Genomic DNA, 15,202 nt, shown 5'->3' on the forward strand with positions numbered 1-15,202 from the left:
AACCATGCCAAGTTCAAAGCCCCTTGAACTTAAAGGTAAATCGTATGATCTGTTTCAGCTTTGAGTTACGTGGGTATTGCCTCATCTATTGGTCGTCCCACATGCCAATCATTGTGACACGCTCCCGTAACACCAGTGTGCTACACGTTCGTCGTTAGTTTCTACTTGCTGGCCGCGCATGGGCACTTCTAGTGTTTATGTATCCGGTTAGCTTAGCGGTTAGCTTCAGTGTTAGCCGTTCATTGTAGATCCACTGCTCTCAGCATATACTTTAAAAATGTCTGTTGCAAGAAACAAACAGAGTAGAAGTTTATGAGAAGAAGAGGAAGGCAACAGTAGAAAGAAATGACCCGAGTGGATTTGGGAGATTTTTTTCACGCGATCCCCCTGAGGAACAGGAGAGCAGGTAAGACGGTCTCGAGCATGCGCAGTTATTAAAAAAGGGACACGAGGCGTTTCTTATCTACATTTCCGGATAAAATCGTCCACTCTACCTTTACTTTTCCTCCACACAGCGATACGCTGGTTGACCTTCAGCAAGACGTCTCCTCGTCTAGATGCCTGAACCCATTGAACTGCTGACACGTGATTGGCCGATTTGCTGTCTGTCTTAACGGGGAATAGACCCCTTGCAACCACGTGACTCCGTTACCCAGAACCCCTTGCGTGGCGGCCATATTGGTTGGCACGCTATTTGACGAAATGACTAGTTCTCCATGTATTTTCCTTCTTTAGATAACGTATCACAAGATCGTTTTAAGAGTAAATTGATGGTTGATGGTATCAGATTGCCAGATCCACACAGCAAAAGCCTGAAGGGACGGAGCGAGTCTGGGAAATGCTGGCCAATGGTTTCGTACCGCGACATACAGCTGCTTTATAAACACGCAGGCCAGTACAGACAAGGGAGCACGAAAGCCCCTGAAACCACTGGACGGCTGCAATTATTTTATATCAGGAAAAAGGCTCCAGCAACGCCCGCGACGCCATGAGGGATTAAGAGGGTCAGAAAATGGATGGATGGATGTTCAGACATGTTTGTGTAACAGCACAAAGCAGAGAGGAAGACCCGCCCGGTAGGTTAAAAAACATCACTCACTACGGATTATTTAGGTGTTTTGTCTTGTTAAAATGGGTGGAGGTGTCGGCGACATTGCAGCGTAAACATAGACGTACTAGCGCCCGTGAACGGGCGGAGGGGAGGTGGCGATCGTTACACTGGCCGGAGAGCCGCCGCTGTCTGAAGCAGCAGGAAGCGGGTGCTGCTTCAGACAGCGGCGGAGACAGCAGACAGCGGCGGCTCTCCGGCGGCGGAGGCAGCAGACAGCGGCGGCTCTCCGGCCCGTGTAACGATCGCTACACTGGCCGGAGAGCCGCCTCCGCCGCCGCGGCTGCTGCCGCCGGAGAGCCGCCGCTGTCTGCTGCTTCAGACAGCGGCGGCTCTCCGCTACACGGGCCGGAGAGCCGCCGCAGCCTCCACCGCCGCGGCTGCTGCCTCCGCCGCCGGAGAGCCGCCGCTGTCTGCTGCTTCAGACAGCGGCGGCTGTCTGAAGCTACACGGGCGGCTCTCCGGCCCGTGTAACGATCGCTACACTGGCCGGAGAGCCGCCTCCGCCGCCGCGGCTGCTGCCGCCGGAGAGCCGCCGCTGTCTGCTGCTTCAGACAGCGGCGGCTCTCCGCTACACGGGCCGGAGAGCCGCCGCAGCCTCCACCGCCGCGGCTGCTGCCTCCGCCGCCGGAGAGCCGCCGCTGTCTGCTGCTTCAGACAGCGGCGGCTGTCTGAAGCTACACGGGCGGCTCTCCGGCCCATGTAGCGATAGCAGCGATAGCAGCAACAGCTACACGGCCGGAGAAGCTGCTGTTGCTGCTTCAGACAGCGGCGGCTCTCCGGCCCGTGTAGCGATAGCTACCTCCCCCCCCGCCGCTATTTAAGTAGAACAATGACTAGAGCAGAATTAAGTTGTATTTACCGGAGATGAAGTGTAGACTGCAAATTCTCTCGTAGTATGATGGCTCCCCCAGTCCATTGGGATTATCTGCCTGCGCTCTTTTCATTGAAAATATCCAATTCTTTCTTCTTTCCTCATCCTTCGGTAAACGACAGAAACGTACATCCAACGATTTGGAATGCCTCTGTGTGCAACCGGGAGCACAACAAGTCGTAGGAATTGCTTAGATTCCAAAAATAAACGAACTAAAAGTACGCTCTAAATCACCCGTTTTGTCATGTAGTAGACGGGCTGTCAGGCTAGCCTGCCCACCAAGATGGAGGCGCGCACCCCCGATCACGTGACTGTGACGTCAGATGCAAGGGGTCTATTGTACAGGTGTACCTAACGAAGCGGCACGGTTTCCCATAAACACGTGGAACTGCAGCAAAAGCAAAACCAAAAACAATTGTCGACTTTTGTCCCGTCCACATGGTTGCATGCATGATTTTATACAAGGAGGTCATTTTGGAGACAGGAAAACTTTGTCTAATCCTCCCTTTACCTTGTCGGTGGGCCCAAAATTACACACACAGGCGCAAGTAACAGATAGCCCACACACCAAACATTCACTGCAATACAAGCAGACGGAGATGATGTAAGCCACACTCACGCACAGGTTATACTAATAATTTAGGAGTGGAAGCGGATGAATTAACGACATCCTTCAGATGCTGTAATTTCCATGCCAACAGAGAGCGGCAGAGACCAGGGACTGACACAAACACCAGTGACCTCGCTGAGTCACCGTGGAGCAAACGCCTGTGTGTGTGTGTGTGTGTGTGTGTGTGTGTGTGTGTCGTCTCCCTGCTGATGAGGTGCCGCAGCTCGCTCAGACCCACCGTCTTGGCTTTTATCCGCCGGTGGGAAAAGTAATCGGAGGAAACCGTAGAATCTGTGACTGTACGCGCAGCTGAGCGTCAGCGAGGCAACAGCTTTGTGTTGGAGTGGGTCAGGAGGGGATGGCGTCACACATTCCTCTCTCCATCAGAGTGGAAACGTTTGGGGCAGTGAGAAGATTGTCTTTCTTCACAGCATGTTTTAGAAGACCCGTGCCCTGAGATAGCAGTGCAACAAACAGGTGCAAAAGATCGGATAGATAAGAAGGCGCCAGACCATTTAGTGCCTCGTAGGCGAGCAGCAAGACCTTAAAATCATCCCAAGCCTGTCAAGGGATGTCAGTACAGGAGTAACATGCTTACATTTCCCAGTTTTGGTTAAGATGCGAGCATCCACCTTTTGAACCAGAGAGGAGAGCATTGCAGTATTCAATGCACAAAGACACAAAAGCACGAATAAGAGCCTCTGCATTTTCAAAAGACAAACATTGTCTGATTTTGGGAATGTTCCTAAGAAGATAAAACACAGCACTGCAAAAACGGATCTAAAAATAAGCAAAATGTTCTTAAACATTGTGATTTTGTCCTTGAATTGAGCTGGTAAATAAGATCATCTGCCAATGGAATAAGTATTTGGACCCCTAAATTAAGATAATTAGACATCCTGCACTTGAAATAAGATGATGGAGATGAATTGTTCCCATTTTAAGTGCCAAAATCTTATTCTATTGGCAGATCACCTTATTAACCTGCTCAAATCAAGGACAGATACACTAATTTTCAGAAAATTTGACTTATTTTTAGTTCAGTTTTTGCAGTGAGTCCTTGCGACCTCTTTAATGTTCTTTAAGTTCTTTACCTTGTCCCTACATTTTATGACACAGTCATCAATTTGCAAGGTAACATTTTGGGACAAGTACAATTTTTGAGGTCCCTTGACCATTAAATATGCTAAATCATTAAGAAGCATGAAATCATCAGACAACCAGCCCTTAATTGCAGGTAGGCAGGTTTCAAGAAGTCAGCCCAGTTACCAGTGGTTTAAGGCACATAAAGCTGCAAGTCGTCAGCATAACAATGAAACGTTACAACAAAAGAATGCAAAAGAACGGCAAGTGGCAGCAGATAAAGAGAATCAAGCCAAGCGCAGACCCCTTAGGGACCCCGTGCCTCACAGCACAGGTCTCAGAGAGATGATTTTAAAGCTAACGTTCTGGGATCTTCCAGACAGATAAATCTCAGCCACATTCCCTTTGACTCCAATAATGATTTTTTTCCCCCCAGTTTCCTGTCTAGCAATGTGGCAATAAGAATTGATATCTTAACGCCAAATAGAGCTCGACAGATTTTGCTTTCACAAGTGGAGCAAACAGCTTTCGCCATAATGCTCCGCTTGATTTGTGCATGTAAATGGTTTTATTGTGATTCCTGCAGGGAGAATTTCAAATTATATGGACACTACAATGGGAAAGTAGGAGAAAAGGAAGAACAAGAAGAGAAAAAAAAGAAAGAGAAGAGGTGAAAGAAAGAAGAGATAAAAGGGAGAGAATGATAAAACCTTCTCCGTCTGCTCCATCACCTGGAAAGAGACACAAAAAGAACAGCACAACCAACAGACATAAAGCAACAGATACAATCGTGTAACACCTTGATACCATTGCTAAATCATATGTATTAATATTTAAGCTGACATGTGTAATGTGATACCTGAAAAAAGAAAGTAAAAGAAAATAAATAAATAAATTATAGCCTTTCTGTATATAAGTGAACATTTAATACCTGGGACCCAGCACCTGTGGGAGTTTGTGAGAGTGCACTAGTTTAGGTGAAAATTATCCAGAAGGAAATAGCTTGATAGTGATTGTGGAGAACCAAAGACCAGCCTTCCCCGAGCACAGAGGCAGGGGTCAGGGGACCCATAACCCAATAATGATTTCTAATCTGTCCAATAAAATGAAAGAAGGGTAGACTGGTGTAATGAAGGGACAGAGATGGTCAGCACAGCACCAATACTGGCAAAAGCTGTGGCCGGGGTAACACTTCCAGAAGCCTCTTCTGTGGGACTTATTGATGCATTTTTACCCGTTCTATCATTGCTTGAAGACTGTTCTGCTTTCAGTAACGCCAACAGCTTAAGTTCCACAAAGGTGCGCTATAAAACTACAGTACGGTCTCTATGCCTTGTAAGTTTCACAGAATTCAAAACTTATCCGGCTCAAAAGATGTGGGGAAAAACAACAGAGTTTTACTGGTCTTCAGCTTAACTTTTAGAGTTACAGTCATTGTTGGTCTATTTTGGTCACTTGTGTCTTTTTTTTTTGTCACTGCAGAAACCATAAGAGTGTTTGTCTTGCTTCTGAATCTATTGGCAGGGTTCATCCCCTGACACCTGAGGCCTCAAACTTTAGCTTCTAGGTGACTCTCTTTACGCATACATGTGTGTGTTTTATATGTGAGTCTCTATCTCCAAACATGGGGTGAGGTAAAACTGGCTGAGTGTGTGTGTGTGTGTGTTCTGCACCGATGGAAAACCTATTTAGTTTTCCTCTGTGTCACCGCAGCAAGCGGCCCCACAAAAGGTTTAAAACCGGCGGACAAGGAGGAGATGCGAGGGAGGTAGCGCGAACGAGAAGCAGAGGTTTAATGAAAGCTGTCAGAGATTTTAACGGCTTTCGAGGTTTAGTTGTGCAGGTAGGAGGATAATCTGCAAAGGAGGAAGAGGAGTCTGTGGGGGGAAAATCCCACACACTCGTCCGTCTAACCGTGGGTGTGTCAAAAGCTATAAGTGCCGTGGCTTCTACCTGTGTGACTTACATCCCTGCATTTGGGCTTAGGAACAGACATTGCCACACCTGTCAGACGACTCACCTGCACTCGACAACTCCCAGCGGCCCAGGTAAGAATCAGCTTCATAACGTCGTCCATGTTACTAGAGACCTTAAATCTTCTTCTTCGGCTGTCCTCACGACATAAAATGAATAATAAAAAAAGAGGATTTCACTAATAAATACTGAAATAAATTCTTGAGGATTTTTTTTGTCAGCTGGAAAATGTTCATATAAAAAGTGCAAAGTTTAAATTATGTTCACACCTTTTGAGATTAGCGCTTTGCAGATTGTGGGTTTTTATTTATTTCCAAAACGCATAAATACCTCATACTTCACCAGTCGTTGCTTTAAAACAATGAACCAAATGAACTGGACTATTAAAGATAAGCTTTTTTAATTGCTCAATTAAATCTAGGCTTGATTGACAGGAAACTTTAAGTTATTTCATTTTGGAGAAAAATAATTTCATGAGAATAAAATTTTCTGCCAGCAGGTTGGGAGGGAAAAAATAAGCAGGGCCTTGCAAAAGTATTCACAGCCCTCGATCGACTTTTTTCTGAATCTACTATTAAAAAACATCTTCTAGCTTCTGTCATAGACCCACACAAATTAATGCATACTTGTAAAGTGATAATGCATTTTTTTTACAAATAAAAAAAAAAATGAAATATGAAAAAAAAAAAAAAAAGAAAAGTGTGGGGTGCTTTTGTATTCATTCCCCCTGAGGTAATACTTTGTAAAACTGTCTTTTGCTGCAGATACGACATCATGCCTTTAGGGGTACCTGTCTATCATCTCTGGGCATCTAAAGACCAAAACGTTTGCTCATTCTTCTTTGTAAATTAGCTCCAACTCAGTCAGATTAAATGAAAACCATGTGTGAGCATCAATTTTCTAGTCTTGCTCTAGATTCTCAGTAATCCAATTTTTAGGGCTAGACCCTGAACTCCCCATTTTAATAATATAAACACATTATTCTAAACCAGGTATGCCCAAGTCCAGTTCAGGAGAGCTACTTTTCATGCAGCTTTCAGATGCATCCCTACTCCAGCAAACTCAAAACAGATCAATAGCTCGTTTAGAGCAATCCAGCCATTTTATTCAGTTGTGTTGAACCTGAGATGCATCAAAAAGTTGCAGGAAATTTGCTCCATCGTAGCTCTGGCTGGCTGTTTAGGCTCGTTGTCCTGCACCCCAGTCTCAGGTCTTTTTCAGGCATAATGTTGCTACCAACATGGTGCAACATGATGGTACTCATATATAAAACCCTGGGCAACTAATTACCTTCAGACGATACCTGTTAAAATTAAGTAGGCAACACAGCAGATTTGTTGGATGAGACCAAACCTGAGCTTTTTTGCCTTCTGCTTTCGTCTTTTCCGAGTCGTTTGGCTCCATTTAACCATATCTTTACATGCAAAACATAGTGTGTGGCAAAAAAAAAATAAACTACAGCCGCATATCTCCCTAAACACACCACCACAGCAAAGGAATCTGTACACGAATAAGCGCGATACTTTTCAGAACTATGAATCATTTTCCTTATTTCTCATTCATGCATCACTTTGAATAAAAACACACCAAAGCTTGTGGTTGTAACATGAATTATTAACTAAAGGCTAAACCTGAATGGCAGTTAAAACATTTTCCCTTTTCCTTGCAAAAAAGGCCAACAACCTTAAAAATCATAAATTTCCATTTGGGAGGGTTTGTGAAAAGCACTTTCTGTTGTTTTATTGTGAAAAATCGGCCACCAGTTCCAGCGTGAAGGTTTATTGCACTAAGTTTTCAGAGCCCTGATAAAAAACGTTTTGTAGGTAATTACTTTTGATAAAGAGAAGCGAAACCGTAATGTTGTAACATTCCTTATGATTGGAGTCTTCCTGAAGCAGAGACCCCTCTAAACCATCACCTGCCAAAGCAAGACAGAAAAAAAAAAACTCTTCAGGAGTGGAAACCCCACATAAGAGGAAAAAACTGAGTATTTCCTCTTCCCCATACAGCTGACACAGAGCTTCACACACAAATACACAACCTCAGTGCTGACCCGGCATCCTTCTGACAGTCCTAATTGGGTCCCGGGGGGGGGGGGGGGGGGGGCTTATTGCTGCAGCCACGGCGCTGATTCACAAATCTGGAAAAAGTAGAGGGCAGAGGTCAGGATCGCCGAATTCCCAGGAAAAGTTTAGCTTTGTTTGCACACGTGTGGGAGTGTGTGAGTCAGGAGAGGGGCCACAAAGCTAGCTTAAACCCTCCACGTACACATCAACACATCACATCTGAGGTTCATGGAGAAAATAAGTTTACATTGGTCGACCTATGAAGGCGAAGCGATGCTCACTGCAGGGAGAGCGAGAGGCTGCTGTAGGTGATGAGGCTGTGAATGTGCGTGTATGAGCAGGCAACTGTTCGATGAGGCAGACTGGAGAGACACAGACAGGACTGTTATTATTCACATCAGGCAGGAGGGGAAATCACCTCAGTTTAACAGGCGAGGGGGGGGGGGGTACTTCATCTCAGGGGAAAATTTACCAGAAGAGGATGAAAATTTTTGTTTTGTTAGCGCCCGCCCCCCATAAAAAACAAAAACACTTGTTAATTATTAAGAAAAGTCTCCACTTGTTCAATCAAAAGCTTAAAGGAAGCAAGGAAAGTGAACTTTTTTGGGATTGTCGGTGAGCAACGGCTAACGTACCCTTCTGTTTGGTCCGTCCAGATGTCGCAGAGCATCTCGCACATCTGCCTGCTGGCCCTGATCTCCCTGCTGCTGCTCCTCTCTCCTCTTGGCTGGAGCAAAGAGGGACAAACCCCAGGATGCCACCTGTACCGTGAGTTTCAATGCAAAATAAAAAAAAGCCCAAAAAGGTTTCATGTCAAGAAATGGCAAAAAAAAAAAAAAAAAAAAAAAAGTTTATTTTCTTTCAATTTTTTGTGTGTGCAATTACTTAATGTTGACAAAACAAATAAACAAACATTGAAGGAAGTTCATTATTTATATGTCAAAAACAAACACATACACATGTCTAATTATGTAAATCAAGTCTGCAGTTCAGGAAAGAGATCTTTTCGACTTGTTAAACTGGCTGATTAACAGGAAATAGGAAAAATTACCACAACCAACAGCATTGCAGCCCAGTTAGTGGTTAAAAGTTAGTGGTTTTACTTTTTTAGCAAAAAAAATAAAATAAACATTTACATTCAGAGATACTCTAAACATGCAAATGTTCTGGCTTTGTGAAAAAAACCTAAACATACAACAGTTACATTTTGTATTATCATTTGTTTTAATTAAGAAGAGGAAAAAGTTGAGGAGAAACTGGGGAATTATTGTGTAATTTTCAAGTCTGAATCACATTTCTGCACGTCTGTTCAACCAACTGGGTTTACAGTTAAATGAGAGTATTTATGGATCCTAATGAGCATCTGATCCCAACTTCAGAGCTGTCGGCTGAAACCAAGGAAAGGATCGTAAAACTCCTTCCATACAGTGAATCAAGACTGATGTGACATGAGATGTTGGTTCTTCCCTGGCAGCTGGCTCTAAATAAGGAAGTTGGTAAAAGTGAAACATCCAAGTAGACCGAGGACAGAAAACTTGAAGCCATATGCTTTGAAACACAGCAAGACATCGACGACACGCCCAGCAAACAGTCTGGATCTGTCAGAAACACCGATGTGCAGCTAAGCACTAAATATGAAAATCTGTGTCCCCTGATTCCAGATTTGATTTAAAAAATAACAACAAAAAACAATCAAACAGATGAGCTAATTAAATACAACAATGTCCTCACATTTCCCTGAAGTCTACAGTACTGAGTATAATCTGTTTTTGTTGTTGTTCACCACTCAGGCCAGTCTTCATCACGTCCGTTAAGTTAGGTTTCTTTGAAGGGAAGCTAAAGGCTACTTACAGCTAACTCAACTCATCTCACAATGTTCTCATAAAGAAAAATAAGAGGATAATTCTGCATTAAATCCCCACACATTTTCAGTTTTTAGTTTTCTTCTACCTCTCATATTCTTTCAACATAAAAAAGTTTTGGCCACACAACAATGTTTTTTGGTTTTTCAATCATTTGCAATACTTTCTCTGTTCCTAAATTTTCCCATATGACTGGGATGTCAATCTTGCTGAGTTTGGGTCATTATTATTGTTAGTTGTGTGCTGAACCTACTCCTTCAGCCGACTCCCAATGGGAAACAATCTCTTGGTCATAATGTACTAAAGCAGGGGTCTGCAACCTGTGGCTCTGGAGCCGTGAGTGACTCTTTGGACCTTCCACAGTGGCTCCTAATAACTTTGGCAACAAATTATATTTTTATTATGGTATTTAAACGTAATAATGATAATAAATGCAGGTTTTAGCAGTTTTTTCTTGGAATAATTGCTTTTAATTTTCACAATAGAATGGTGCTAAAAGTACATCATTCATTATGTTGGAAACTATGATTTTTTTTTACGTCATTATCCACAAATATCAACATGCCGTCCATCCTCTTTTTTTAAAAACCTCATAATAAACATAAAAGAGCGTTTCTTTAAGGATGACAACATGTTTCCTTGAGTAAATCTTGAAATTATAACTTTTTTCAAAAGGCCAGGAAACATTTGCGGCTCTGAACGAGTTTAATTCAAGTGGACTGCAGGTAAAATGGCTCTTTAGACTCACTGTGAACGTTGCAGGCCCCTGTGCTAAAGAGATCAAGTAAAAAGACAATGTCAAAACCTGTCTGAGCCTGATTAATTAAAATTACAGGTCGTCATGATGTGTGTTTTTGTGTGGAGTAGGACCCAAGTGCAGACAGGGTGAGCATAGAGATGGTTTATTAACGACAACAGAAAACAGAAAACAACATGGCGCCCCGGCAGAGACACGGGCAGAACAGCGGAGGGACAGGCAGGCAAACAGGAAGTACGAGAGGAGTAACGGGAAGCGACAGCAGGATCCAAGGGGGAACAATGGTCAACAAAGGACTTAAAGGCAGAGGCAGAGAAAAGACAGGTAAAGCAGAAGAACAATCAGAGGAGATGTGGAACAGCTGCAGAAAAAAGGAGAAGCTGAGGGAGAGAGACTAATGCTGCGTTCCATTTACCTCTGAAGTTGGAACTAGGAGCTGGGAAGGGTATAACACCTGAGTGACCAGTGTTACGGTTAGCACAGTCGGAGAAGTTGGAATTCCAAGAAAAAACAAACAAAAGATCAGGATTCCAATATGGCGGCGACCAGGAAAGCTGTTGTTTTGTTCATAGTACCTCTTAAACTTTGTTTAAAGTACTTTCCACATGCAAACACTATTAGTTTGGTTGAATTTGGACTCAACACTGAGTGCTTTAAATAAACATGTTTTTCAGCATAGTGTACTGTTGTTGATGCGAGGAGTTGCCACGTTGGATCCGACAATAGGCCTTAAAAAGTTTCCCAGTGGGAAGTTTTGACTTTAGGGGACGTCTCCAAGTTACAACTGCAACTGGAACGCAGCATTTTTAACACGGGAAAGGCTGAGCTGGGACATAATAAGAAGCTAAACACAAATGTACTAACTAATACAGCAACACCTAAAGAACATAGATAACAGGAAAATGAGGAAAAACAGAGACAAAAACTAAACACCTAAGGATAAAACACATCCTGAAATATCATTATGTTCACACCTGGACTATGTTAAAACAAAACATAAAACCTAAGAGTACGCATCAAGCTTTAAGTACACCTGCTATTTACACAATAAATGCAACATCAAAATAAAAGACCATGTCATTGGTTGCACATTTAGGAATTAGTCCAAGAAAAATATCAAACCTATCAAGTTGAGCTGCTAATTCCTGAACACTTATGCATGCCATTCGTCCTTTCTACCAGCCATCAACGTGACCATCCGGAGCGACCGCCGTGGCACCTGTAAAGGGACCCATCTGGTGTACGCCTGCGTGGGCTACTGCGAATCCAGCGCTTTTCCGTCCAGATACTCTGTACTGGTGGCTTCAAACTTCACACACAACATCACCTCTGCATCACGCTGCTGCACAATCAGCAAGGACACCAAGGTAAGAACAGTTTTTTTTTTGCCTCTTTAACTACATCAGTGGTTCTCAAACCTTTTAGAACGAGCACCACATCAGTAAATACCAGGTTTCCAAGCTACATCCATGTAGACAGAGATTTTAAAGTTACACTACAATAGGATGTGGATTTTTTTTCTCCCAGGTTATCATAAAAACAAAAAATTAAATAAAATTAGCCTAAATTTTGGATTGGTTGAAGGAAACACTTTTACGTTTGAACTTTTTACACAGGATTTACAAAAAATATTTAGTAAGAAAAAGTTATCAGAAAGTTTAAGGTGGAATTCCAACTAATATGGCCGCCTTGAACCCAAAACTTAGTGTTAAACGTAGTTCAAAAAACAACTTCATTTCTTACATTTTTTTTTTTTTTTTACAATGTATAACTTCAATGTGATTTATATTTTTGACTTTGTATTTGCGAAAGGTGTGTTCAGAATATTTGGGCAGTGTTTCTGAGGTTCCTCAGGGGTCGGTGCTGGGTCCCTAAGTCTTCATTTTCCATGTGAATGACTTATGCTAAATACCAGAAATAATTAAACAGGTATTATTTTTATTAGACCTAGGAAAACTTAGATATACCTGAAAAAAATAAGCAAACCAAAAATGTGGTTTGAAGAAAGCAAACCGTCTTTAAATCTGAAAAAAGAAAACTGTCAAACATGGAACTCTACAGGTAAATGAGGTGAATGTTGAAAGGGTATGAAAAAATCGACTGTAAACTCCACTTTAGACATATTCAAAATAAACTGTCAAAAAGCATTTCAGTGTGACGTAGTCAAACATTTTCTACACCACAAAATGCTCCAAATTCTGTACTGATCTTTAGTTTGACCTTTCTTAAGTTTTTTGTAGTAGCTCTGTTGCCTTGCAGCAAGAAGGTCCTGGATTCAACCAGGGGTCTTTCTGCATAGTTTGTTGTTCTCCTTATGCATGCGTGGGTTCTCTCAGGTTTGACTCCAATTAACCTGTTAAATTAACTGGTCTCTCTAAAATGGCGTTATGACAAAAATTCAGATCGGAAAACTCACCTGTTCCCTGACCGTCTCGTTCTAAATCAAATTTATAAAAAAAAGTAATTGATATTGTTAATCTGCAACCAGCTCTTATAATGTTTAAGGCCACTAATAATAACATTCCCATAATGTTCAAGAAACAGTTAGGTTTGAAACTGACCTGTAGAACCCTTCCCTTGTATTTCAGTGTGTGGGGTGAAACTCTGGAACAGTGGAGCTACAGCAATGACCATAAATCACACAGTTCAAGAGATGCCATTAGAGGATGGTTATAGATGAATATACAATATAAATAATTATTATTATGGTATTATTGTATCACTTAATGCAATTATGACCCATGCTGTATAGTTCAGTATGTTTGTGTATAAATTGGCGTGCTCCGATGACACAGGGGCAGTGAGCATGACCCATGTACGAGGTTTTAGTCCTGGACGTGGCTGACCCGGGTTTGATTCCCGCCTGTGGTCCTTTCCCGCATGTCGTCCCCATCTCCTCAAACCCCCTTTCCTGTCAGCCTAATTTGTAAAAAACAAGCCACTAGTGCTACAAAGCCCCCACAGAAACAATAAACAAACAAAAAACATGGTAAAAATCTGGAAATATGAGTTGCCATGGCTTTATGGGAATTATGTAAAATGGTTAAAATGTTAATGTAAGCAAAAGCAGGTTAAGATGTTTTAGTATAATGCATCTGGAAAAGGAGTGGGACTATATGATTACAATGCTCCCTCCTTGAATATCGATATCATGTATACATTTAAAGTTTGATTTCACTTGTATTAGTTCAATAAATTCAATTAAATTAAAAAGCGTTGTTTTTTTCTAATAAACGTCACTTACTATTGCATGTTTATAATATGGTTGCATATTTAGCTTGTACTGCTAATACCGGTCAGCCAGGTCACAGTGCATATATATCATGTAGGCAATCACACAGGTTTCCAAACTGGTAACTGGAACCCGGTTAAACCCGGTGGGTTTGACGTTATTGTCTGATCCAAGTTCTGACTTTGGAGGTAAATAGAGAAAAGCATCAAAAGCCACAAGTACATGTCCTTAGTTCCCCTTTGTCATTTGTTTGTATTTAATTAGCAAATATTTACCACAAAGACCTTTTCTAGATTCTAATAAAGTCAGCCATGTAACCATAGGATAAAAAAAAAAAATCATATTTATATATATTTTTTGCCTTCTGTAGGTCAAAGTTCGCCTGGACTGCCCGCGAGGTCGGCACTACGACGAAATCGAGATCCTGACGGCGAAGGCGTGCCGCTGCGACATGTGCCGCAAGTCCCGCTACTGACAGGCCGTCACTCCAGGACCCAAAGCGGATTACCGTTTAAACTAAACTACCCCGGCAGGAACCTTTTCACTTCTGTCCCTCTGCTTTGAAATCTCTCACCTGACTGAAAATCTCCTACATTTATGTGTTTCTTGCTTTTAAATCACTGAAAGCAAGACGAGCTGGTAGCAAATCCTGCAACCATCCACGAGGGTCGTTGTCCTGCAGCATTAAAAGTGTAGCCTGACATGTAGTCATACTCAATTCTAGTCAGAATTTGAGTCTGATACTGCTCCATAGATCTGTGATTATGAGGCGTGTTTCGAACGAACCAGGAAAAAAAATTCCTCTGCACTCAATTGGATAGACCTACAACCAATAAGAGCAACGGAGTGTGTGACGTACGTTAAGCGACGCATAGTTGTTGTCAACAGAACTCAACTGTTAGCCTAGAATAAGAAGATGAGCATTAACGATTTTTGCCGGTGTTGCAAAAATAATGTAAGGATACAAGGAGTCAATCAACACACGAACCTCATTTTTCAGAAAAACAATAAAGGTGAAATCCACATACGAACAAGTTCTCCGTTTAGGATTACAACTCTACAAAACGCCATATACATCTCATCGCATTTGTCGGTCCTGTCAGAACGTCATAACACGGTTGGAACGCGACATGCTTGTGTTAAAAAAATGAGCAGACGACGAAGGAGACCAACCTACTATGTTCACAACATGGGATTCATATCACGACATTGCGAGTTATTTACTAAGTCAGACAGTCAGATGATCTCTTACCATTTGTAAGTTAGATGAACTCCGTCCACGACGACACCCATAACGTTGGCTTGAAAAACATCGGAGCCTAGCATGTCCCTCCACTTGTTGTTCAGCAGCCAGGATTCCGGGCGTTTCCGAAAAGGAGCTGGCAGCGACTGCTGGCTATATCCACCTCGTCCTTCACGCTGAGTTGCATCACCGTGATGCCCATTTCAGTTGCTTCTTTCACTTGGTTCCATCGACCAAAGGAGAAACAACAATGACCAATGGGCTTTCATTGTGTCCCATCTTCTTAGCGACCAACGGAGCCAGCTGATAAATTAAACTTTTGCCGAATCCCATAGGAAGGACGCCAAAAACATCTTCCTTTTCAACAAATGCCTTGATCGCGTTTCTCTGTTC

General features: G+C 42.5%; 1 protein-coding gene across 1 annotated transcript; it reads left to right on the forward strand.

Moving 5' to 3' along the window:
- Positions 1-5,183: 5,183 nt before the first annotated feature.
- gpha2 (glycoprotein hormone subunit alpha 2) lies at positions 5,184-14,506 on the forward strand. The gene is made up of 4 exons (XM_012862465.3): positions 5,184-5,723; positions 8,372-8,483; positions 11,517-11,701; positions 13,937-14,506. The coding sequence occupies exons 2-4, from the start codon at positions 8,372-8,374 to the stop codon at positions 14,039-14,041; spliced, it is 402 nt and encodes a 133-aa protein (XP_012717919.2). The 5' UTR covers positions 5,184-5,723; the 3' UTR covers positions 14,042-14,506.
- The last annotated feature ends 696 nt before the right edge of the window (positions 14,507-15,202 follow it).

This window comes from Fundulus heteroclitus, chromosome 14 (genome assembly GCF_011125445.2).
Source record: "Fundulus heteroclitus isolate FHET01 chromosome 14, MU-UCD_Fhet_4.1, whole genome shotgun sequence".
NCBI classification, from domain to species: Eukaryota; Metazoa; Chordata; class Actinopteri; order Cyprinodontiformes; family Fundulidae; genus Fundulus; species Fundulus heteroclitus.

Coding starts and splice junctions, on each gene's coding strand:
- gpha2 (XM_012862465.3), top strand. CDS start 8,372: ATGTCGCAGAGCATCTCGCACATCTGCCTGCTGGCCCTGATCTCCCTG. Junction 8,484..11,516: donor CCCAGGATGCCACCTGTACC/GTGAGTTTCAAT, acceptor CCTTTCTACCAG/CCATCAACGTGACCATCCGG. Junction 11,702..13,936: donor CAATCAGCAAGGACACCAAG/GTAAGAACAGTT, acceptor TGCCTTCTGTAG/GTCAAAGTTCGCCTGGACTG.